Genomic DNA, 25,057 nt, shown 5'->3' on the forward strand with positions numbered 1-25,057 from the left:
TGTGGGCAGCAACAGGTAACACCAGGGGAAGTGTCAGCTGTGTTTTGTTTTGTCTCCTCATGTCCTCAGTGAAACAAGATCCCTGATGAAGAAAACAACTCCTCCTTCCTGGGTTACAGGTGTCTCTGCCTGGTATGATGTTCCTGCAAGCACTGGCACTGAGGGTACATAGTTTTAAGCCTATTGCTGACCTGGAGTTGTTTTCTCACTATTAGAGTTGTTTGTATGGGTGGCTTGCTGTAACAAGCACTATCAATAAAAGATTTTGCAGTTCAATTTGTGCCAGATGCATTTATATATTATCTGGGTTTGTTTGCTTTAGAAGTTTGCATAGTAATAATCTATGTGGGTGGTGAAGTAAATATCCCTGACAGAGAGAATAGAGGAGAGGAGCTGGATGTCATGATGACCAAAAACTGTAACTGCGTGGTACAAATGACGATTCCAGGGTGTCTTAGTTCACAATCCTTATCACAATAACTGCCAAATTAATCTTCAATTTAACTTTCTGGACTACCTAAGAGAAACCAGGGAAAGACCTGCATCTACCATCTGATGGTGCTTTTGTTTTGGTTCCTCACTCCCCTGCCCCCACCCCCAATGCTCATGTATAGTTTTTCAGATTGCTATAGAGAAATTACAGAAAGGAATTATGCTCCTGGTATGGCAGTGTCACATGTACACATACAGCATGTTTTCTGGCATGTACACTTTATGGTCTTTTGAAAATAACTTTCTCTAAAAGATATATGCAAGGAAATAGATTTCCAGCTGCTGAAAGAATCTTAATTTTTTGATTTATCTTACACAGCTGATATCTCACTCTTAACACCGTGTCATTGTTGATAATATAATTTAACTAAGTCTCAGTTGTCACCGGCACTGGCCTACTCTGACACATCAATCACTGCTAAAGGCACTTGTTGGCACTTTATTAAAGGCACTTGATTAACTGTCACTTAACTACCAAGAGCAGTATATATTCTTAGCTAGAAACATTAGTATGAAATATGGTGCTGCAAACTTAAATGTAAAGGTCAGGCTGAAAATGAATACTCATGCATAATGTATATTAAGTGATAAAAGCCATAATGGTTATACAATTTTAATATGGTCAAGCATCTTAAAGCCTTTTTCCCTTGAATTAGAATACTGGTGTCCTCGGAAAAGCATAGCTTCTTCCTAGGTTATATTCAAGAAAAATTGAAAATCAGTCTTTTCTTTCATGCTTTAATGAAAACTAACAAACCCCATAACCATCTATCACTGAACAATGCTCAGACTTCTTTACCCTTCTCAAATTGCCTAAAGACAAACCCATGAGAAATGAATTGAAGCAAAGGGCTACTCCCAAGACAAGATAAAGTAATTAAGGGACATATCAGAGTTCTTGTGATATCCCTGGTGCAGCATAAGTAGTTTGCTATGCTCCAGCTCAGTTCATTGTTGGAGGGAGCATATTTTGCTAAGGTTGGACTAAATCTTCCTCAAACAGGTCTTGCAGGGGAGAACAAGGAGCTCACTAACTATGGCTTGTAGGCAGGCAGCAGAGGCACAGCAGGGAGCCCCTTGGCAAGGTACTGGCAGTGGGGAATCCTGCTCTAGGCAGATCTCCAGACAAGGCTAAAGCCAAAAGGAGAGCCTTGGAAAGTGCAGAATTCAAAACTTGGCTCAGCTTTTCTAAATGTGAGTTTAAATCAGCAACATTTTTCATAAAACCTGTGGCAACGTTTATCTCTCAAAGGTGAAATGCACAATGTCATCTTAAGGAAAAGAGTTTGGAAGCAAACATGCCCTGCTACTTTCACTGAGACTGCAGGCTGCACATCTCATGTCTGACAACAAAACAGTTGATCATAAATAACTTTTATTGCCTTTTCTGAGCAAGTTGCATTGTTTTTCTTTTGCTAAGTTGGTACCATGAGAACTAGGCTATAAAAACAATTCACACTTGTCTATTAGGAGGAAAGGCTTACAGTCTGATTTGTCTTAATTCCTTCAAAAGGGTGTCCCATTCCACCAAATAATCTCTTGGCTCAAATAAGCTCTTGGTTAACCTTGGAGCCTTCCTGTGCTTATATGAACCTTTAGGAAGTGATCTGAGTAACTTTATCAATTGCAAAAGGGGAAATTCAAGTTAAAAATTTAAGAAAGCCCATGAAAGTTCAACTGCCATGGAGAAATAACTTGCCAGCATGTGATCTGAAAAGGTACCCTTAGGGCTTAAAATATGTTTCCTTGATTGCTCGAATAAAGTTAAGGAAAGGGACACCTGGTCACTTTCATGTGCCCTGTGTTTTCCTTAGAGGAAAAAAGAGAGGATTTTATTAGTGCAGTACTGCACAATTTAAAAATAAGGCAGTTGAAAGTTTTTATTAAATCCCCATTAACTGAATCATCAGGTCTCTGGGGAGGAACAGGCTGAAATGCAATCCCTTTTTTTGCCATGTTTTATGTCTTGACACTGAAGGTGTCTTTCATAAAAACTTGTCTTGTGAGGAATCCAAGAGGATCCAGTGACAGCACAGAGGACAAGGTTAATTAAAGGTGGCTGCAGTTGTACAAGGATGTGCTGACAGGTGCTACCCCTGCCAAGCCTGACAGTCAGGGACAGAGGGGTGCATGGCTGTGCTCAGTCACTTCCTTCACCATGAGGCTGTATTTCATGTTTTATGCTGTATTTTCCATAATGTTTGTTGCTCCTAAGCTGAATTGCACAATATTGATCATGGAAAGCTGAGAGAGTGTGGCTGTCATAGGCAGGTGTGTAATTCCTACCACAGAGATGCAGCCCAAAGCCCAGGGGATCATGGCTATAAAGTCTCTGGTCCAATAAAACACTTCAGTGTTTTAAGCCTGGGTTCATGGCACTTTCTCTGAAAATTTGTTCATCCTTAAGTTGTCACGAATGCAAATGTCAAGCATTGCTTTTTCACAGTTCACTAAATTAATTTATACAATGAAAATAGACTGTACTGATCTGTCTAAATTTATCTGCAGTTGACTTCACTTCCCATCACAAGGTAGCTATGACCCATCATGCAAATTAATTTAGTCTGCTCCTTGGACCATTTGTGTTTAGCAAATCAGCTAATGAATTTCCAATCTTTGCTTAAATACATTACTTATTTTGAATCCTGCTAGCACTTCTATTCAGTATGGTTCATTGGCTCAAATATGCCCATACTCATATTTTAACAATGATAGTATTCACACAGTTCAACACTGACTGTCATAAAAGCAATCTAAGCCTATCCCATGAAACATACTGCTTCTCTCAATAACAAGTTTAAACTCAATAAAATAAACGTGTCTTTTTATGTTATGGAACATGCTCTGAAGCACCATGTAATAACTCAATTAATACATATTGAATATAAGCATTTGGGCAAGACAAATGCTTAGAAGATAAATTTCAAGTGGAATATTATAGAAATAATTTGTTGAAGCACTGATTAGCATTAGAATGATTACATTTTAATTTTCCTCTCTGCAAGATGCTTCTAATACAAATTTTATTGCAACCTTACACTGTTGAGTTTCATGACAGGTTGTTGCTCTTGGCAACGGTCTTAATATGTTGTAGAAGGCAACAATGAGAAAATTGTATTTTCATCTATAAACATTTTAGTTTTTTTCTTTTGGTACATATTGTTACAAAGTTGATTACGACTGGATTTTACCGGTATAACATGAATTAGATTGATGTGTAGGCATGAAAATATTAGAAATCCTATGTTTATGTTTGCTACAAGGAACTACAGTATACTGCAATATAACTAATAAGATTAGAAGACAAGAAGTGAGATCAAGACGTGCTGGAATTGCAACATCTGGAAATTAAACACCTGATCTCATAAAAACCTTCATAGAACCCTCAAATCTCCTTATTATCAGTGCTCAAAGTAGGCACTAATTAGGTGAATGTGGCATGGCATCTGCTCATGGCTACCCAATTATTTTGGTGAGGGATTTATTAAATAGATCAGACTTTCGAGGAACTGACTGGAACTCATCCAGAATCACAAACAGTTTGTGCAAATTGCTTAGTTCTTGTCAAGCTGTTTGTCAGAGCTTGCACCTTTATGACACGTCTTTCCTCTTCCTCCTGTCAAGAATTTAAATCATTTAGGGAATCCAGAGGCAATTATCAACACAATGTTGTACAATGGGAATGCCATTTTAGGTTTGTGAACAACCTGTTGCCTCTATGAATAAGGCTAAGCACAAAATAAATAAGTGTGCCATCTAACAGAGAAAGAAAGTCATCTTTATTCTTGTGCCTCTTATCTGAAGGGTGACCACTAGAATCCTGTGGGCTTTTTAGCTGATGCACTTCTTATAATTCTCATCATTGTCCCCAACCCCAGCTCCCCTTGCATTCACTGCCCTCGCCCTCCCCACCTCGGTACTTCATCTTTATCTCATCTAGAACATTATCCAAAATTTCTTTTTGTGTGCTGGTTCAGAAGGCATTTATGACATCATCTACATATGTAACCCGAGGAGTTGATTTGAAAAACAGCCAGGGATGCCATTGTAAAAGGAAGAAGTTGTGAAGTTACCAAGGAACAATCCTCTGCTGCCCTCAAGCAAAACATTTCTGACAGACGTTACATATTTTCAGTGCTTTGATTTTTAGCTTCAATTCTTTTGCAGTCCTTTGTCTCTCAAAGGCTTTACTTTGAAGATATTCAAGCCTCAGTAAGCATAAATAATAAATAAACAAATAAATGAAATCCCCAAACACTTGACTTATATTCACACACCAATTATTAGGGAGGAAGTATGATCATTAATCTCACAGGACTGATTTTCTGGTGAACACCAAGGTATCACTGGAACTGAAACAGCTAATAACTGAAATTGAAAACTTACATGATTTTTGTATTAATAGTATAGCTTAGTGGACTTGCCACAGTATTTCAAGGCTAACTGATAGATAAACAAGTTGTTGGATAAGCTATATGAAGTTTCCAAATATAAAGAGATTTTTCTGCAATTGTGCAAATGTTTGAGGTCGGTCAAGACTGCTACAGTACCCACATCAAACTTGAAGAATATGAAAGAGGCATCCCAACGTCAAATGCAGTACAATAAATATGGTTCTTTAAATCTTACATTAACTCACCTGCTGCAGTCTCTTTGTTTGCAAATAGTTTATTGTCAACTGCAGAACTTATGTCAGAGAACACTTCTTCTTCATCTCTGTCTGCGTCAAACTAAAAAAAAGAAAAAAAGTTGGCAATCAGGGACTGCTTACTACTTGGCTGAACATCAACATCTACTGTGACTTCTCACCCCAAGCCTTCCTGATAGGAGCCTTTCTATCTTAATGTGTGCAGTCCATTGCTTTAGGTGTGAATTATTTAAATGTTGACTTTAATTTTGTAAAGTTTTTTCTAGGCTCTGTCTGACAGGTTTCTTTTTATGGCCAGGTGGCAGTGGCAGTGGGGAAGTTCTGCTACAGTGACATGCTTGACAGTGGGTTTGTGATTTTCCTTATTGTATTTATGAATTTTTATTTATTTAGATCATCACATATTCAGATAGATTAGCCTACTATAAATATCAATATATGGAGTTTTCTGACAGGTTCTAGAAATGGAGTTTGAGGGTCTGACCTGAAGACCACTCAGAAGTTCATCCTGCAGCAGTCACCATCTGTCTGGGCAGACATTTGTCTAATCTTGAGAAATTCTTCTGCCATTTAGTATTTGCCACAACTCAAAGCACTTAAAAAAAAATCTAAAGCAGAAATTTGTTTGTGTTTACCTATTAGAGGGATTACACTTTAATTTGTGTCAAAACCAAGGCTTGTGGAAGAATAGCTCTTAAATAAAGCTGTTACTATAACAGCTGTTAATAAAATAAAAGTTTTGGGCAATTCACTATCAATACACAAGGAGCAGCTTTGGAATGTCCTTGCTGATAGGAAAAGAGTGCTCCTAACGTATGCTAGGGAAGACATCTATCATCTTTGTGGGTATGTGTATGCATAAAACCCAGTACATTGCAATCAGGTTGTGTCTGATCATTATTGTGTAGGTCCCACCACACTTGAAGAGACAACAGACTTGCTTTCTTATTAATAGCATTCCTCTGAATAATCCAGTTCACCCTGAAAAAACAAATGATCAATCTCAGAATTTTCTAAAGGTTCCAATAATTTGAAACACCAACTTTCCTATTCAAAGAACACCAGCTGTGCTTCAGCATTCTGAAAAGTCTGGGCTTTGTAATGAAAACTTATATTGTCACCCAAAGAAAACCAATTATTTGAAGCTTGCACATAGATTCAGTATTCCCCTCACAAAATGAGAATTGTAATACCCTAAGCCACAGGAAGGCAAGGTAGCTTCCATGGAAAAATTATTTTTGAAAGAAACTAAGTAACCTTGTGAGTTCTGTACTTCACTGAAATGCTAAATATTTTAAAATTAAATCCTTTGGTAATTAGTGGAGGCTTGAATAAAAGAGAAACGGTACTCAAACAACCCTAGTCACACAGAACAAACAGCAGTAAAACTTGTATTTTTAGCAGAACCTGTCTATATCCAAAGGTTCCTTTCCTTACTGAAAACAAATCCCTACTTGTTCAATACATAGCTCTTTGCAACTAAGTCATCTAGGGGTATCTTAAGGGATGTCTCAGTTTAATTATAGTCAAGGCTTATGTTTTATAGAGGTGTAACTTTATTAAACATTAACTGTATTGTTGTCTGCATTGTTATATTCTTTACCAGTGATGCAGGAAGAAGCAAAGTGTTTCTTCCCTGTGGGGCCAAAGGGGTTTGAGGTCTGACCTTACTTTATGGCATGTCCCTCCATGAGGCACTAATGGTGTTTTTGTTTTATGCTGTTTCTGCTTTGTTGGGGCAGGAAAAGATTAGGGAGGACCTCAGTGGATAAGAGCATCCCATTTGGAAACCAATCAAAACCTCTGAAAGGTTTCACAAACCTTCCTAAAGAATACTGGGGGGTTGTACTTGGTTTTATTTTTTTAAGTAAACGATGACTGGCTTAATGATGAGTTATCTGGAAAATGTATCTCGTTTTCACATGAGCATTGTTGAATTGCAGAGCCTGTCACTGGCATGGTGTTATATAAAAATGATGAAAAATATTTTCTAGATTTTCTCTATTGTAAATAATAGCCTTAGGAAATGCAGGTGGTTGTTGCTGCTGGCAGAGAGAAAATTATTATTGTTTCTAAATAAGCACCCAACAAATCCTAGCCAACAGAAGGAGCTCCACAGAAAAATTGTCTGAGTTATTGAATATTGCAAATCTCACCAGTCCATGATGATAAATGGAGGTTTGGTAGTACCATGTATTAAGATAAAGAAAGAAGTGCAGAATTTTTTCCTCACATCTGTCAGGGGACAAACATCAAGGAAGGTGCAGTTAACTAGAATTTTGGGTGAGGGTGTCATTCAGCCTGGCACTAGCCCTTCAGGGCTGTTTCACCTCCAATGAAACAGCTGGTTTTTGCACGTGGTTTATCTAAAACATTCCCAAAATAGGGGGAGATGCCACTAGTCTTTCAAACTGGAGTACAGGAAAGCTAGTAAGACTTGCAGGAAATTCTTGTTTGTGCAGCTTGAAATAAAGTTAGAAATGGAGAAAGCATAAAAAAACCACAAGCAAACTTGTAGTTAAATAACAGTTAAATAACATCTACAACAGTAGATGAAAATTTCCTCTATTTTAGGACAGGATAAATGTCAATGAAAAGAAAATAAGCCACGTGCAAATTAAACATAACATAACATTGTGGTTTTTGGCACAGGGGTGAAAGCTCCTGGATGCTTGATGCAGTGCCAGTATCCACAGCTGATAAACTAGAGGGGCTTCCAGAGAGGCTAGAACAATGATCTTTATCCTGTACCTTTCCATGGGAAGGAAAAATTTTAGAAGTTTTTAGATCCAGAAGACAAAATTGTAAGATGGAAGAATGAAGAGCAAATTAGACAAATTCAGAATGGAAGCAAACAGCAAAATTTATTCTTTCATCACTGTCTTTACTGCTTAATTTATCACAATTTGCAATGGATTCCCCATTATTTGAAAATTTTAAATTATTCCTAAAAAGAAAAATATTAATAAAATTAAACTAGGATCTAATTCAGGGAAGTAGCAGTATTGCTCTACATAGCCAGAACTGTCACTTCGGACTTCATAATCCATTAACCAGGTTCATGGAGGTGAAACACAATTGTTGTTTAGGAAGTGGAAAAATTTCCCATCTATTATCACCTGCAGTGAGGAACAATTTCTTCTTAAATAAAAAAAAAGGTTTATCCGCAGAAGAAAGAACATGGCTTCATGTACCATGGTTTTCCCACGCTTTTAAGAGGTATCTAGTGTAAAAGCCAGATTGCACCACTGTCCCTTAAGTGTTGGTATTTTTGGTTGAAAAGTTGGCAATGCTAGTAAAATAAGGAGCATCATAAGATTGAGGAAGTTATAATGATTTTCAGCAGCTACAAATGTGATGGGAACACGCTGTTATTATTCGTCCTGATTTAGGCAGGGACTTGCTCCTGAAGGATTGAAAACAAATAAGAACTGGTTCTATTTTACCCTTGGTAATACTAAAAGGTGAAGTGAGAGACACTGTTGAGGGATAGGTGCTGCTTTACCGTTTTTGGACACCCACACAGAAATTCCTGCATTATTGCTGTTCCATCCCTAGTTTGCTTCTCTTAATAATTACAATTGACTTGTGCAGTTACTTCTAGAGGGAGTGGAAAAATCAAAAGAAAAACACCAGCAACATGGGAAAACAGCAAAGAAACATGTGAGGAAAAATATATAAAGTAGCATAATAACCACTGGGATGGGGGATGAGAAAAATTAGTTGAAGACTTGTATAGGAAAACCAATAAGCAGCAGGAACTGAAATGAGGCTGGAATGTGCAGACTGGGAGTTCAGGGAACTATTACAATACTATAAATAGTATAACATAATATGTTATATAATAAATACTATAATATAATACTATTATAAAGTATTTTTAGTGATCCACTTAAACAAAACCAAAAAAACTTTCAAAACACCACAAAATGGCAGAATGAGGACATAGGGGAGAGATATTTCTCTCTAATCCATCCTTTATTTCTAATATTTTCATTCTTATCCATCAAATACTCCAAAATCTCAGATTAATTTTTATATTGTATTTTACCACATACACAAAAAAACCTACAACCGAAATTACACTAGAGCTCACCAATGATTTTAAAAATATTATGCAATTAGCATAGGTCACAAATTGGTATCAGACAGAAATTTAGAACAAAACTGAACTGGAGATATTGACACCATTATTACAATCCTAAGGAATACTCTGGGTTATCTAAAATAAGCACCTTTTTTTTTAGCCAGGAGTTCCAAAGAGTATTCATAAATAATTGCAGAGTCCTCATAGGTGTATCATTAGTTTCTCAAGGATCTTGTATTGAAGGATCTGCTGCTGTCAGTGCTACTTGTAAACAAGCATGGGGGTAAATGTTCTGCAGCCCTGAGTGGAGCTGACAGTTCTGCAGCAACTGCTGGTAGCTTTTCTGTATCCCAAACTCAGGTACTCAAAATAGGTGCAATTCAAAGCCACTAATTTTGTATTTTTCTATTCACAGACTCCTTTATATTAATTTGGCTGTCGATAAACAATGAAATTACTACAAAACACAGGCTTGGGTTTTTTTTTTTATTCTTTTCTCTTATTTCATGCCTAAACTCAACAACTTAGTTCCACGGCACACAAGCGTGGCGGTGTTGTGGCAGTTTCCCTCCCCTCACAGTAAAACTGCAAAGCCAGCTTCCAAACTTGGAATATTGAAGAGAGCACCAGCAAGGAAATGGTAACTCTCACCTGAAGAAACAACAGCAGCAGAAGTAATAGCCTGTCTTTGTACATTTATGTGGAGTAATAGCTTTTGATAGGTAGACAGAGGGAGAACTACTGTCTTTATGCTGTGATCATTTGAGCAACACCTGACTTACAGCAGTTTGCAGCTGATAATAATGAGTGCCTCGGGCAGTGTGGTGGCAAGAGATGATGGGAAAGACACGGTGCGATTACAGGCCCTTCTAGAGCAGAAAGCAGACAAACTGAAGGACAGTTGGATGTGATTGGGGGTGAGGGGAGAAATCAATAATTTCGTGGCAGGGTAACAGAAAATGAATGGACTTGGGAGGATGAAGCAATTGCTTGTTTAATAGGGAAGCTGATGGTGCCACAGAGTGGGTTTGGAACATATACATTTTTCATAACACTAAGATGCAAAGCCTTTCTGCCTGTGCACATATTCAAGAGCACTGGTTGGTTAATTTTTTTTCCCCAATAAGGATATTCATCTGGAAGGCTGGTGACCATTATGTGGAAAGCAAATGTATTGTTCTTTTATTAACACAATCATTTTTGCATCATGTTCTCCATTCATTAGAGGGACTCTGAGCTTCCAGTAGGCATTATCCTCCACCATATTTGTATCTCTAACCTGTTAACCTGAAGTCAGTTTAACATAGTCAGGAACAAACAAGTCAAATGTTTCAGCTATTTCTCTATACTACCATGACCCCTACTGTAAGTATTATAATTATCTTGGAAATCATCAGGTATCAGAACCAAATTAGGCAGCATATGCATTATTTCACATAGCATTTAAAAGGACATGATTTGCATGTGTTTGCTCTGGGTTATCTGACTTTTCAGATAAGTTACTTCTAGTAGGAACTTTTCAAGCTATAAATACAGCCAGCATCTCTGCATATAAACTCTGTGTGCATATTCACTTTGGAAATCATTGAAAACTTTCACCCTGATATGTATTACATCTGTTCAGCAGCTTCGATAGTAAAGTCAACTATGTTAATTATTTTTGAAGATTAATTGAAATCAAAGAAATGCTTTAGTATATGAACATATAGAGATCTTTTCTACCTTGGAAGTACAAACACTTTTCCTTATTTTAAAAAATATACATTCCATTGTTGGAGTTATTTTCACTATGCATTTACTTTTTAAAGGAAATTGCTTTTAAAGAGGCAAATGATATTACAAAGAAACAGAACAGTGGTGTTGAGCATGCAGACAGATCACTTCTGAAGAGCTTGAATGGAAAACTTAATTATGGTCTGAGTTAGGAGATGCTCCATGAATTAATTTTTACTCTGCTCCTGTAGAACCCAGGAAAACATTCAGCCTGAGGGAGAAATCATCTTACTCTCTACCTCCACTGGGTCTAGAATAAATTGTTTGATTTTTTTACTTAATGCACCTAACCCCAAAGGAAGGGGAAAGGCATTACTGATTACAGAAATTCAGGTATGACTCGAAGCTGTCCAAATCCTCACACAGCCTGAACAGCCCTCTGTTCCTTAGCTTGCCTTTCTTATTTACCAGAGCTGAGTGATGCTGCAACAATGAAGCAGTAATGTAAAATTTAGTATTTTGAAATGTAGACAAAGGGCAGAGAGGTACAAACAACAGGCATGAAGCTCAGTCAATAAAAGCTGTAATTGTCACTTTGCTTTATGAAGCTCAGGGACATTACAGAAAGATCTAGAATTACCCAGCTCTTCCCCAGATGCCTTTGTTTTTTCTTTTCACAATAATAATGTTTGTCTTCCAGTAGTTTTTCTTCCACCTTTATCTATGAAAGCTCCCATGAGGCTTGGATGTGCTCTTGTTCTTTGGGAATAAACCAGTTAAGGATCAGATTCTACAGAACAATTCCCTTATTTCTTCCAGTACCCCGTGAGATGAATACTGGAATATTCACATTCCCAGAGCACCCAGTTCAGTGAAACAGCTCTGATCACCAATATGTTCATATAAATGCTTTCCTCAATACCTTTTTTTTTGCTAATTTTGACTGCAATGACACTTCTCAGGCAGAATGAGCCCTATAACTAAATGACATTAACAAGTATGTTTGTGTGCAGAAAGACTTTTCCTGATTAAAGTTTTTAAAAATACACATTTCCCCCTGCCTATAGAGCTCCTGTGTCACTTGTTTAAAACAAAACCAAATAGTTTTCTAGCATCAGCTCCCACAGTATGTACAAATCACAGACAGGCACACTGAATAAATATACAGTGACACTGGCTTCCCCAAAAGATCCAATGTGCAACAACTGTAATTCAAATAAGAAAACAAAAAAAAAATTAGGAAAAATCAGAAATAAAAGACATTTCTTCCTATAAATACTATTTTCTTCTATTGACAGTTTGCAATTAATTTCAAAGAAAAGCACTGATGCTGCTGCCAAATATAGCCAAATATTTCCCTTTCAAGATCAATAGCATTTCTCCTGTTGGCTTTTTTGGAAGAGATTTTGAAAGCAAAATAGTAAAATATTGTTGTCTGGTCTTTTACTATTAGATGACTTGATAACAATTATTACCAAAAATATAATTTTTGCCTATGTATCATCACAATTTGCTAAGGAAGAATGCTACCATCTGAAACCTAACAAAAAATGCCCTGAGTTAATTTCAACTGCAAATTTAGCAGTTATTCAAGCATGGAGGACTAATGACTCAGCTGCAAGAACAAGTATAGGGTAAACCATAGGCTTAAGCATTGGATGATGTGGCTGTTTCATATGCAAAATCTGCATTTAAGTCAAGAAATAATGTGGCATTTTTAGTCATCTAGGACCTTAGCAAGACAAATAATTTCATCTGCAATAGTTGTAGCTTTTTAAAATGGAATTTCACACTGTAAGAACTGGAATGTTTGAAAATTTTTGACTTTTCTATTTTCCTTGGAAGACAAAAATAAATTTTAATTCTCAGTTACAAAGTTCCTGTGTATTAACTAAATTCTGACCCAGAATAAGCAGCATTTCCACTGGGGGTCTCTATATGAATAAACTTCATAAATGGTAAAGGAATCCTTGATAATAAGCCCTCCCTTGGTCATCTCAAGCTAAAAAGTACTAAATTTTCATGAAATAAAAGATTTATCTCTAGAAGTAGGACTCCTATCAAAGAGGATAATATTCAGCAGATGTCAGTCTGAGTTCAGGATGGCTCATAAAGCCAACTTCCAATTGTGCTGCTGCAGGAAGGATTTGAGTTTGTTTCCTGCAGCAAGAAGTGAGCCACTGCTATTTTAATTTCTGTACCAGAAAGTTCTGTTTTGACATCTAAATTATTGGAGCATGTTGTTTCAGAGCAAAAAGGAGACTACTTGATTTATAAATGAAAGCTGGCAAGCTGAGGAGACACTGACAGAAACGATTGCTTTAGTCATCACGGAATATGACATTCTTGCATCCAGCATGTATTTTTTGGAAACAAATGTAGGACAAAATCCCACATGATTATGTAGGCTGAAAGCATTTTTTAAATATCATAAAACACGTGGATGAAGTGGAACTGATTGACATAATTTGTTTAACTTTTTTAAAGCTTTTGACAATATTTCTTCCCAGAGGTTATTGAATGAAATATAATTTTAGGGAAGCCCTAACTAATAAAATTAATTTATTTTAAAAAGCACGATAAATGTCCAAGAAACATCTTGGCACAGAGAATGGCCAATGTATTGGTCAGAAAATTGGAAAGTAAAAATCACCCTCACTATGAAAATTTAATTTGAGAAGGGATAGGGATATGGAAAAGAAATGCATGTAATGTGACAATCATGTGTGTTGCAGGAGAAAGATGAAAACAAAGACTCAAGAAAGATTAAAATGAAGACTCTGCAAGCTTTCATTTATTAGAATTTCACAACTTTCCTTCTGGCTGTTTGTTTGAACTAAGTGCTTTACAGAATGCCTGAAACTCCAATACTTGGGGTCTAATACCATAGTTAGTATTAATACATTGTTAAAGTATAAATAATTTATTGCAAAAGCAAGCTAAGCAACCTATGTTGAGTATTCATATAACATTATCTATAAAAACTGCTATAACTGACTTTTCCTTCAATATTTGCAGAAAAATAGTGCTTTTGATATTCTAAACCCGAATCCACCCGTTTACATTTACTGAACAGTAATTATTTTATAATTGGGGGTTTTATCTGTATTAAAATAGTCTTGGCTACTGCTCTCCATCAGGGCAGCTCCTTCACCACTGCTCTGGTTTCCTGTTGGGTGAGACACGGTGCTGCTCCTCACACTGAGGCTGTTTGTTTTCAATGTGACCTGGTAAAAGAAGTATCTGTGAAGCTGCCACCTTTCCATTTGTTGCCTTGTGCTAGTATGGGTGGTTCTGGCTGTTTCAACCCTTGATTGCTTTGTCAGAATAAGTTCAATCTTGCAGCTACATAGTGGCATTAATTTCTACTGAGACTCCAGCAAAACATGGGCAACAAATTACAAAATTAAGTGCATTCAAAGTGTTTGTCTTTGTAATATAAACCAGCTAAAAGTACACAGAAGGCCTGCCTCTGTCAGCCTTCCCCAGTGTTGTAGTAATGACTGGGACTCAAACAGTGACTAGAAATAGTAGCTATTTAGAAAATTTAGCAACCATATGTTGTTTTTAATTTACCTTAAGATAACGAATGTGTGATTTATGTTTGCCTTTATTATTAAAATTTTACTACTGATAAAAATATTACTAAAACCATTCGTGTGATCCAGAGTGAAGGGCATCGGCTCTGGACCATGGCACTTACAGACCTTGGAAAACAGGAACTTAGTCTTTTGTATTAGTTATCCTAGATAAAAATAACATATTCAGCAAATGTAAGAAGTTCTAAAAGCAATTTGTAGGGATAGAACAAGTTTATTATTAAGATTTTTGATGTTTAGTTTTGATTATTTGGACATCTTTAGGCCTTCATTTATGAAGGCTTAAAGATATCTTCCACTGCACTTTTTTTTGTTTAGAATTCTAATTTAAAAGAACACATTAAAGAAATTGAAGGCTTGTTTACTTTTGCAGTGAAACTACTTAAAGTGGAAAAAACGACAGTGTGAATACATCCCATTTTTTTTTGCATATGAAAGGGATTGGGGGATTTTATATACCTATTCTACCACATAGTTTAAGCTGTAGGGAGATAGAAAACTAAATATTTTGAATGTTCCTTTCTCTTTCTATAATGTTTTTGCTTTAATTTTGAATAAAATTACTTGGATAATTTGACAGTAAAAATATGTTTTAACAAAAAAATATTTGAATGGGTTCTCACCGAAAATCTTTTAATCAGTAATCACTAATACAATTCCAATTATCTCCTTTTGCATATCCTAAATCTTATTAGCTCTTGTAACTCTTAGAGAGTATTATATCAAAGGTAAATTATTTTTTTCACTCTAAGGGTCATCATCCTCTCCAATAGGCATGATAAATGTTAAGGAGGAAGTATCAATACTCATTCCATCTAAAAGTGGACTTGTGATAATTTATAGAACCAACAACAAGATTTACAGAGTTTTCAAGACAGTTCAGATATGCTAGTTTTTAAAATTAGTTTTCTGAAACTGTAATTGAAACAATGACTATGTTTTATACAGCCATTATTGCTACTAAGGAAACAAAATTTCCTATAGTTTGCACGATAGTGTTCTAGTTCCCAGAAGCTTTTGGAAGTCAGTGTCCAAACTTCCAGAGAACTGTCATCTCTTATTTGATTCTATTAGTTTTGAGAGTAGTCTCTGCTAAAATAAGAAGAAAAATAATTTGGAGGCAGATCCTAATTATTTGTAAAGCTTACTCTCTATTGAAATTATGCCACGGGACATGGGGAACTGACTAAATACAAATGCTTCATAAAACAAAGGATTTTGCAGACCTTTCTACACTGCTCAGAATAGCCCCCATTTCTTTAAGAGCCCTTCAGTGGATCTGAGGAGGTTGCTGGCCTCCTCCTCCCTGCAGTGTGGGAATCAGGATTCTGCAGAGAGCCCATTAGCTGCTGGCTCTGCAAGTACTTGCTGTTGCATACCAGCTAATTTAGCTCAACACTCTTCTGCCTCGTGTAATGAGACCCTTGGTACTTCCCTGCATGTAATTTCCAGTAGGTTCCCTGCACACCCTCCTCTCAGGCCAGCACAGCTCCTGTACACACAGAAATAGTCACTGGAGAAGGCTGAGACACTCTCTACGTGCTTGTTCTCATCCATACTCCAGTGAAGGAGCTTTCACAAGCTTCTATTCCTGCTTCAGAATTTTTTATTTGTCCTTTTTCATCCTCAAGCCAAATCATGTACTCAAAAAAGGTTAGCTTTAGGCCTTGTTTCATATGGCAAATATCAGTTATCTTCTAGTCAATCTTTTTCCAAGGCACTTTTTTAAACCAATTGGCAAAGGTCCCCATGCTTGTGTAATTCATGGGGGAAAAGGGAATCTTGCAGTTTTGTTTAAAATTTTCTCAATGTAAAATGATCAACTTTAACCCTGAAGAATAATCAATATTTACAAGGTATGTTATCAGATTGGGGTTATAACAAATGGTTGTGCAGCCTTAACAAAAAGCTATGAAATAAATCCTTTCAAAAGTTCCCACCAACATAAGTGGTTGTTAAGCTCAGGGTTTCAGCAGAGGCATCTTTCCAAGAAACACTGACATGATTTCTGTTGCCAAGTGCTGACCTAACCTATGAGAGAATACCCAATTTTTTTTAACTTATTCTCTATTACACTTACCCTACTAAATTTACTGATTTTTCTGAGGAGTGATCTCCTGGCTGTAGATCAAGGATGGAATGAATAGTCCTTAAAACCAAGCTCATTTCAGAATTCACATGGCTCCTGACCCTCTTTTAAAGATCAAGAGATACGAGGGAACATAAAATGCATAAATGAAGAAAACCCTCTGTTCACAGTACTGGAACTGAGCTCATTTGTGTCTTGCACCCCATGAACAGGGTCAGAGATGAAAGCTGAAGTACCCACAAAACCTGTAATGGCCATTACAGCAAACTGAGGCAACATAGAGCCTGACAGAGAGCACAGAGAATGTTCTTGCAAAAGAAACAGAAATTACCTGCCTTGGGGTGATGTGAATCTGTATTATGTAGAATCTATATGGTGAAATTCTTGCAGTAAGGTGCAGACACAAAGAGGATTGCTGGATATTTTTTTCCAATGTCTGAGGGACCAATACATTTAATAAGGAGCCTGACTAAGAGCTGTATTGCCCACATTCTAGGTTCCCTTTTAGTAAGGACTCTGCATTTACAGAGAAGTCTGTTCTTTTCAGCAAAGCAGACCCAAAAAAGCCCAGAAGGCAGGACATAGCAGGAAACTAGGAAAGTATATTTTCAAATTGCCTAATTGGCATCTTGCAGTGGTAAGAGAGGGAGATGACCTTGGCATTGGGAAAACTATAGTTTTACCAAAATACAATGGATGCTATAATACAAGAAAAGACGAGACCTGGCATGATATACAGAGCAAAGAATTTTGAAGTACTGGTATTGAAAACATGAATGTGGAGCTTCAATTTGACATTCTGATTAAAGACAGGAGGAAAAATTTGGTGGAGTACATAATGAAGAAATGTTAAGATTTGCCTAAAAACAATGTAGTTTTAGCAATTTTTTTTTAGCAAAACTGATCAAGGGGTAGCATATTTATGAACAATCCTAGATAAAAATAACTGATTGTAGCAAGTTACAGTGAAAAGATGTTACGTTTTGTGCATTAATTCTTCATTTCTTTTACTGTGACTGATTTGACTGACTGTTGGCACAAAAAGAGATGAACAGTTGAGAACGGGGACAACAGTTCTTCCTTCACAGAAAATGACAATAATTATGACTTCAGTGTTATAGTTATGTCTTGTGAGGCTTCTTTGCCTGATGTACTATTTAAGTAGATTACTGAATTGCAGAATGCGATATGGTGACAACAAAGTAAACACATAGTTGTATGCACTGGCCATTAATGAAACAAACTGCAGTACTATGTAAGATGGAAAGATACATTCCAGTGTTAACCCTGGAAGTAAGAAAGATGATAACTGAGCTGAAGGATACAGAAGCAAATATAGTTATAGCAAAGACAAACCACACAGGATTCACAAGAGAGTCTCTGCCAAGGATTTTAGGTTATGTCTACATGGTAAAAAGTGATGCTGTGCAAAGATGCTTGTGCTAACACTAAATGATGTACCACAATTAATAGAAACACAAAATAGCCATGTTAGTTGTTTTCTGAAGTGTAACTATCAGTGAATGTAAGGAGCAAGGATATATTACTTCAGTGAAATGCAAGTTGATACAATAGTGGTGTTTTCCTAATTAGGAAGCACTTCATACAGTTCTTCAAAGCACTGCTCGATAGATATTCTTTAACTGCATTAGAAAAAATAAAAAGTCCTCCAAACAGCTATCAGAAATGCTCAAAAGGAAATTTTGCAATGGGGAAAATGCCCTAGGGGAAGGCTGTAGTTCTCACTTCAGTGCTGTCTAGTGCAGTGTGTACCCTGAGTCACACAATGGATGAGTAACTTTGCAGCCTTCTCAGTTCTCCACTAACACTGTAGCTGCAGCTAACCCTGATAAGGCTAAATAAGACTCCAGATTACAGGAGTAAGCCCATAATGTTAAGAGCATCAGACTTTCTGCTGACACTTAAATGGCTTCCATCATTACAATACCTGAGCATTCACAAATCTGAATGCATGTATCTTTATGACGCACTAAAAAATAAGAACATTTTAGGTCTCCCCTCTCTTTCAGGGTACATCTACAGGAAAGAAGGAACAGGAGCAAATGCTCAAATAATCCCAGAATGGTACTAGATTGGATCACTAGAGGCCAGTTCACTCAGTCTCATTTTGCCCTTTGAATCAAAGCTGAGAATACTATGGCAGAAAAAACGTTCAGCTGCCACTTGCATAAGGAAATAGAAACAGCTAACAACAGCTAATGACAGCAACTTAGATGCTATAAGCAATGATAGATTCAGAAAATAAGGATGTTAAACACTGGGACTGTAGAGCACAAGCTATCAGATGTAGTTGCATTTTTATAGGACTGTGAGTATAAGAGCTGAAAGACTGTCTTGATTCTACTGAAGCAGCAACTTTCATGAGCGAATATGCAAATTTTCTCCACCAAATGGCAACAGAGTGGTTTTGCCATAAAATCATGAAGTCACCGACGATGAATTTTTCACCGGTGGAAAGATCCACTGGTGGCAATTAGAGCTGGAAATCACTAATGGAACTTTGGGTAAGGAATTGTTTTTTTATTGTTTACAGCAAAGCAGGGCTGAAATGCAGCTTTGGTTTTTCAGTTGGATGTTCACAAAATCAGCTGTGGTTCAGGATAGGAAAATTTGCTTATGCATGATAAATATTCCTGATTCAATACAAAAGGTCTTCTCAGAGAAGAGATATTTTTTCCAATCTAGTTTCTTAATATATGTCATCTAAATAAGAAAAATTAATCTTCTTTAAGCATCACTTTAACTACAAGAACGAAATTAGAAGCTGCTATTCACCCAAAGGACACAGCTTAATTACCTTAAGATGAACTGTTTAAAATAACTTGCAGAATATTTAGGACATGTTATTTTAAACATCTCCTACAGTTCATTCCTCTGCATGATAACTTGGCTTAATTACTTATCTCAGTTTTAGTTTCAGATCTGTAAAAAAACGGTCTGTTAATTTTAAACATGTATCAGCTTTCACAGTGCCAGAAATGGATAAAATCTGGGATAGTATGGCTGTCAAAGCCAACATTCCCTCTCTCTTTCTGGAGTTCCTAAATCAGCTTGGCCCATGCACTCATCACTGCCTAATTCTATAGCCAGACTGGTAAAAGTTTGTTTCTTTTTCTTTCCAAAGTCATCTGCTTCATTCAAGTCACTGGGTGTACAGAAGGCAGGGCAGGTTTCAAAAAGCTGGTTGCTGTTTAAATTATCATACTTCCAAAGTTAGACGAGAACATAGTATTGCACTGATACTATTCACCTCAGCAAAGAATTTCTACCCTCAAGGTTTCTCTGCATGCTTCTATGTACACAGATGGCAAGTTTCCATCCTTGGTCATTCTCTGGCAGACATTGGTATGTCTGATATACTTGTTGACATAAAGCATAAAATGGGAGACTGAAAATATTTTGAAACTTGCAAGTGTTTATGGTGCACATGCTTCTATATATGCACAAATTACTCATCTATCATTCCCATATAAAATGTGCATATATTTACAAACAGTTTGTTTACACTCATTTCTAGATAAAATTCATTTATGGACCTTCTTTGTATGTTCTTCAACAGTAACACATAAATAGGGTTGAGATGCAGTGTAAAACCTAGAAGTGATTAGAACATGGGAAACTTGATCTCTTGTTCAGCAGTTTTACAGGAAACAGCTCCAGGTTCTTGCTCTTAGCACAATTTTTCTGCAGAAGGGCTGTCAAATATAGGAGAGACACAGAAAACCTTAATTTTCAGTGACTTTCTGTGACTGCAAAGCTCTGGTTACTTGTTTTAGGCTTCAACTTACCTTTCACTGCTTTGAATCACCAAAAAATGAATATGTGATCGTTCTTATTTTCCATCCCACCTCTAATTTTCCCTCTACATAAATTGTAAAATTATTATATAACCATATACATTCATGGAGCTAGATAAAGATTTACCATACAGTACAACAGAGGGAGACTCCTGAATCTCAAACAAAACCTCTGGTCTCAAGGTTCCCACAAACAGCTGCCTACATTTCTTGTTTGATTTGAAAAGGTTCTAAAACATTGAAGGTTTGCTCCAGATGCTCCAGACTGTCTGGGCTCCTCTTTGCACGTCCACTTGGTCATGCCCAAGAAGCCAGCAGTACTCTGAAGATCCTATGTAGTAGTCAGGTTAAAAACACATTGAAAATGTTCCTTAAAGACTGTGCTTATGGCTGCTGTATTTTTAAAACTAGTGAGAGGCTTCTGAAAATATTTTGTTGGCATTGGGCCAATTAATAGGAAATCTCAGTTCAGTATCCTCTAGAAAACAAAGCAGGTTCAAATCCCCATCTGTGACCTGTGAGGAGAGTGGCCATGCTCACATACCAATAAGGCTACATTTGAGGGAAACCACTCCTGCCAAGTCTGTATCACTTTGCAGCCGAGGACGCAAGATCCAGGCATCAGATGGCACATAAATGAGATTCTGAGCCTGCAGCAGGGAGGTGAGAGCACACGGGGGAGGTGGTGGCTAACAGTCCCTATTCCTAGCAGCACTTCAGGGAAGGAGGAGTGGGATTTTTAAAATTCTCTTTTTAACAATTGTTTAATGCAAAAACTGAACAGATGCACGCAAATATTGGCACCGAGAAAACAAAGACATCTACTTGTCCTGTGCTCTGCCAAACCAGATGCATGTTCCTCCACTGAGGAGAAGATTCTCTGAGCTGGATTCTGGTCTGAGAGACATGCCTGGCAGAGGCTGCCATTAGGACCTGGAAAGCGGGGTAAGAGTTCCCATGAAGCCTTTCAGAAGAGTTTGCTATCAGTGAGATTTGAATAGACCTTGGGAGCTGCTTAAAGCACTGCAGGATCCACATTTCTCTAGGGATAGGCTTAAAATTAAATGAAGAATGAGTAAGTGCAAGTCTTTTGGAATCAGCATTCAGAAGCAAACAAATCAAAAGCCCAAACCAGCATCTCAAGTTGGGTAGCTGTATGATAACAGAGAAACTTTAGAAATAAACTATATCTTCAGCAGCATTTTGATAAGTCACAGCCTTTAGATAAAGTTCATGTCAGTGTGCAAGTTCTATAGTAAAACTCTTTTTTTAACCAAAACAAGAGAAACAATTTATATAACACAGTTCCATGGGGAAATGGGGAATTTTTCTGTGACAGTTGACAGCCATTAGGCTTGTTTGATGCTTATGAGGGCAGACAGCTACTTCCCTCACCCGCAACTGTTTAACTTCTAAATTTGTGCTCAGAATTCATTTCCAGCTTCAGCTACTTTTTCTGGGTTCTCTTTACTTCTCTGACTAATCTGAATGTCATTTCAATGTTTTCATAAGCATGGTAAATTCCCTAAAAGGACAAGTGGAACAATGAAGATATCAGAGAAATCCACATTTCCTGGATGCCATGGGATGCTGTCTTGTTCTGGCTGTTTAAATAAGGGCCAAAGTCTTCTTTAATGTTTTGTATTTTTGTCTCACTACAGCCAGTCTTTTATTTTTTCCCCTTAAATGCACACAGACTTACTAATGTATCAAGGTTGACATTGCAGCTCTAAGATTATGTAGATTCACTGTCAATAAGGCAGACTGGACCGAATCCTGCCTCCAGTCAGAGAAACTTCTACTGCTACAACAATGAGCTCTGTAAACTGTTTTCTGTCTAGACCAAGCGATATGTTCTACAAAGAACAGCTAAGCACTCTGAGAGCAGATTTAATAACTGTGGGCCAAAAAATTTTTGCAACCCAGTGATCTCCTCTCCAAGAACAATACCATTATCTATAATGGATTACAGTCCACATAAATTGGAGATTTGGAAATCTGTGTCCAGAACTGAAGCTGAATGCCGAACATTAGAGTACTTGAGGTCACCTATGTACCTACATGCTCTCCCTCGTACAACTTAATCAAACTGATATCTCTGCACCACCACCAGGTAATTTGTGTGCAGTTATTTTCTAGGCAAACAATACATTATGTTTTAACATTTGTTAAAAGTTCCTGAAACAGTAAATGGCAGCATATGCATCTATTTACATACTCCCTGTCCAATATTGTGTTGTTATAGTCTTGGTAACTTCTGAATTTAAATTTGAGTTAAGTCAGGTTCTGATTTGTTAGATTACTGACAGATTGTTCAAATGAATTTTAAACACAGACTGTGTGTTCATGAAAATATCATATATTTACTTCTGTTAATTATAATGAACTTTACATATCATTATTCCAAAGAGGGAGTTTTTCAGAAAGGACAGAGTTGTATTTCCCTATTTCTTAGAAGTATCGTAGGTGGGAGCTTCACCTCTTTCCTTAAAAGCAGAAATCAGGATCAGACTGTGAGAGCAGGTACACCAGGCACAGACTGAGAACATAAGGCATACAGAGCACCAAGCAAGTACAACCTGGGTACTGTAGCAAATTATTACAGATCATGTGAAAAAAAAAAATGAAGGGGAACCCTTACACTGAAGGAATCTAACCAGTAAGAGCTGAAATGAAGAATGTGGCTCTCAATTCTATTAACTAAAGTATGTTAAAAGCAGTATGAAAAACTGTTGGAGCATGAAAATGAATCTTCTTTGGGAATTTAGATTTTTATTTCTTGCTCATAAAGTGTCTTAACAGTAGATTGTAATTATATATATATAATGCCTGCTTATTAATAATATTTAGTGATATTTCAGTGAATTTTTCTTTTCTTTTTTGGTCTGTTATTGATGAAGAACAACATATTTATTAAGTAGATGTATAAAATATGAGCTGTGATTCTAAAATTATAACACTCCGTAAGACAAATGGTCCTGCTTCTCTCCCCTGAGTAGAATCGTGATGCTGGCTAGAAGGGTCTGAGATTTACAGCTTTAAATAGCAGTGATAAGGTGCAGGTAGGGACTTAAGAAAAATGTAAATCTTTTTATGTCCTTCTAGTCAGTGTTGACCTTGTCTGACCTTGCCTCAAGGATTCACACCTCTGGGAATCAGGCTACTGTAATTCTATTTTATGCTGTTCTAGTTCTTACACTGCTCTTATCTGCATAGTATTTCAGTGTCTTCCCAGGTTCAGCATTATTAGCAGCAGGATGAATGCTATTTTCTTTCTTTCTTCCTCCTTCTCTAGGGAAATAGCATGAATAAGTGCAATATTTTCTGTATATGCTGTTTCCTTTGTGCTGTAGTAATTTAATCTTTATATTCCATACTGTCACTTCCATACCCATCATAAACATCTGCTTTCTTCAAAAAGAAAAGAGGATATCTAAGGTGAGCACTGCAATTTAAATTATCATCAGGACTCTCAAATAACAGAGTAAAAAAGTAGATGAAACCTCCATAAGAACAAAATCTTCTGTTTTACAGGTCCCATCACAGAAATGCAATTCCATCCAGATGCCCCACACGCTTTATGCACAAAGGCACATATTTTCTGAAGAGCTAGAAACACATTCCATAAGAGCACTTGTAAAGGCTATAGGAGCATCACTATAAAATACACACTTCCTCAACAATAAAAAAAACTTGCAAGAATCTTAGTTCTTTCATCCTTGAAAACCAAGTTAATCAAAATGCTTAACCTAGAGCACATACTCTCTGGAGAAGCTAATGTAATAATTTTCTGGAATTTTCATCTTGAAATTCAGAAAGATGCTGAAGTATAATTAAGGCTACTAATATTAATTGATGACTTTGCAATTAAGGATGCTTCAACCTGTCATGAGTCTGACCAGTACAGAGAATTAGTCACATTTGCTGTGAGGAGCACATACCAATGTGAACTACTTAAGGTATCAAAGGAAAAGAAACAGGCCATCTGCTCTCCCACACCACATGTGGTACCAAGTTCTGTGTGTTATTACAACCAGACACAGTCTGTAACTTAGAACATGCCAATAATTCAACTGTTGTCAACTGCTCAATGAATTAGTTGTCTTCATTAATCACTTAAGTAGGCATGCTATTAACTTAAAACTGAATTAGACTCGTCTAGCCTGTCTTAAAGCAAAAGCTACAAGAAACCAAGTACAGCCACAACAATTAAGGTTTTGGAGACATACACTAAAGGACTTACTGTGATAATCAACCCTTTTTCCTGGAAATATTTAACCAGTGGGATTGCATTCTGCTTGAAATTCATTAGTCTTCTTTGAGTGGCTTTCAGGTTATCATCAGGCCTCCCTTGCTGCTCCGCACGCTTCAGTAACCTTTCTTTCAGCCTTTGACTGGAACATGCCAGAAACACCACCAAATCTGGGGTACAGATCTGCGGAAAGAGTAATTCAAGAAGTCTGATTAAGTTGATTATTCAGCACTACACGACTCAGCAATTCCATTATTGTCTGAGGCTCAGATATGTCACATTAGCATAAGTTAGAACTTGATGTAGTCATTAATTTTCTGGGTTTTTTTTACGGAAAGTTTATAGGTTTAAGGAGGGGC

General features: G+C 36.9%; 1 protein-coding gene across 3 annotated transcripts in view; it reads right to left on the reverse strand.

Moving 5' to 3' along the window:
* The window catches only part of AK5 (adenylate kinase 5), an 82,454-nt gene that overhangs the window by 37,896 nt on the left and 19,501 nt on the right, over positions 1–25,057 (reverse strand). For all 3 annotated transcript variants that reach the window (XM_036387912.2, XM_036387911.2, XM_036387913.2), the window contains exons 6-7: positions 24,690–24,881; positions 5,132–5,222 (exon numbers count right to left, since the gene is read on the reverse strand). In XM_036387912.2, the coding sequence (XP_036243805.1) occupies positions 5,132–5,222; positions 24,690–24,881 (283 nt within the window). The remainder of the gene's footprint in view (positions 1–5,131; positions 5,223–24,689; positions 24,882–25,057) is intronic.

This window comes from Molothrus ater, chromosome 9 (assembly GCF_012460135.2).
Source record: "Molothrus ater isolate BHLD 08-10-18 breed brown headed cowbird chromosome 9, BPBGC_Mater_1.1, whole genome shotgun sequence".
Lineage (NCBI taxonomy): Eukaryota > Metazoa > Chordata > Aves > Passeriformes > Icteridae > Molothrus > Molothrus ater.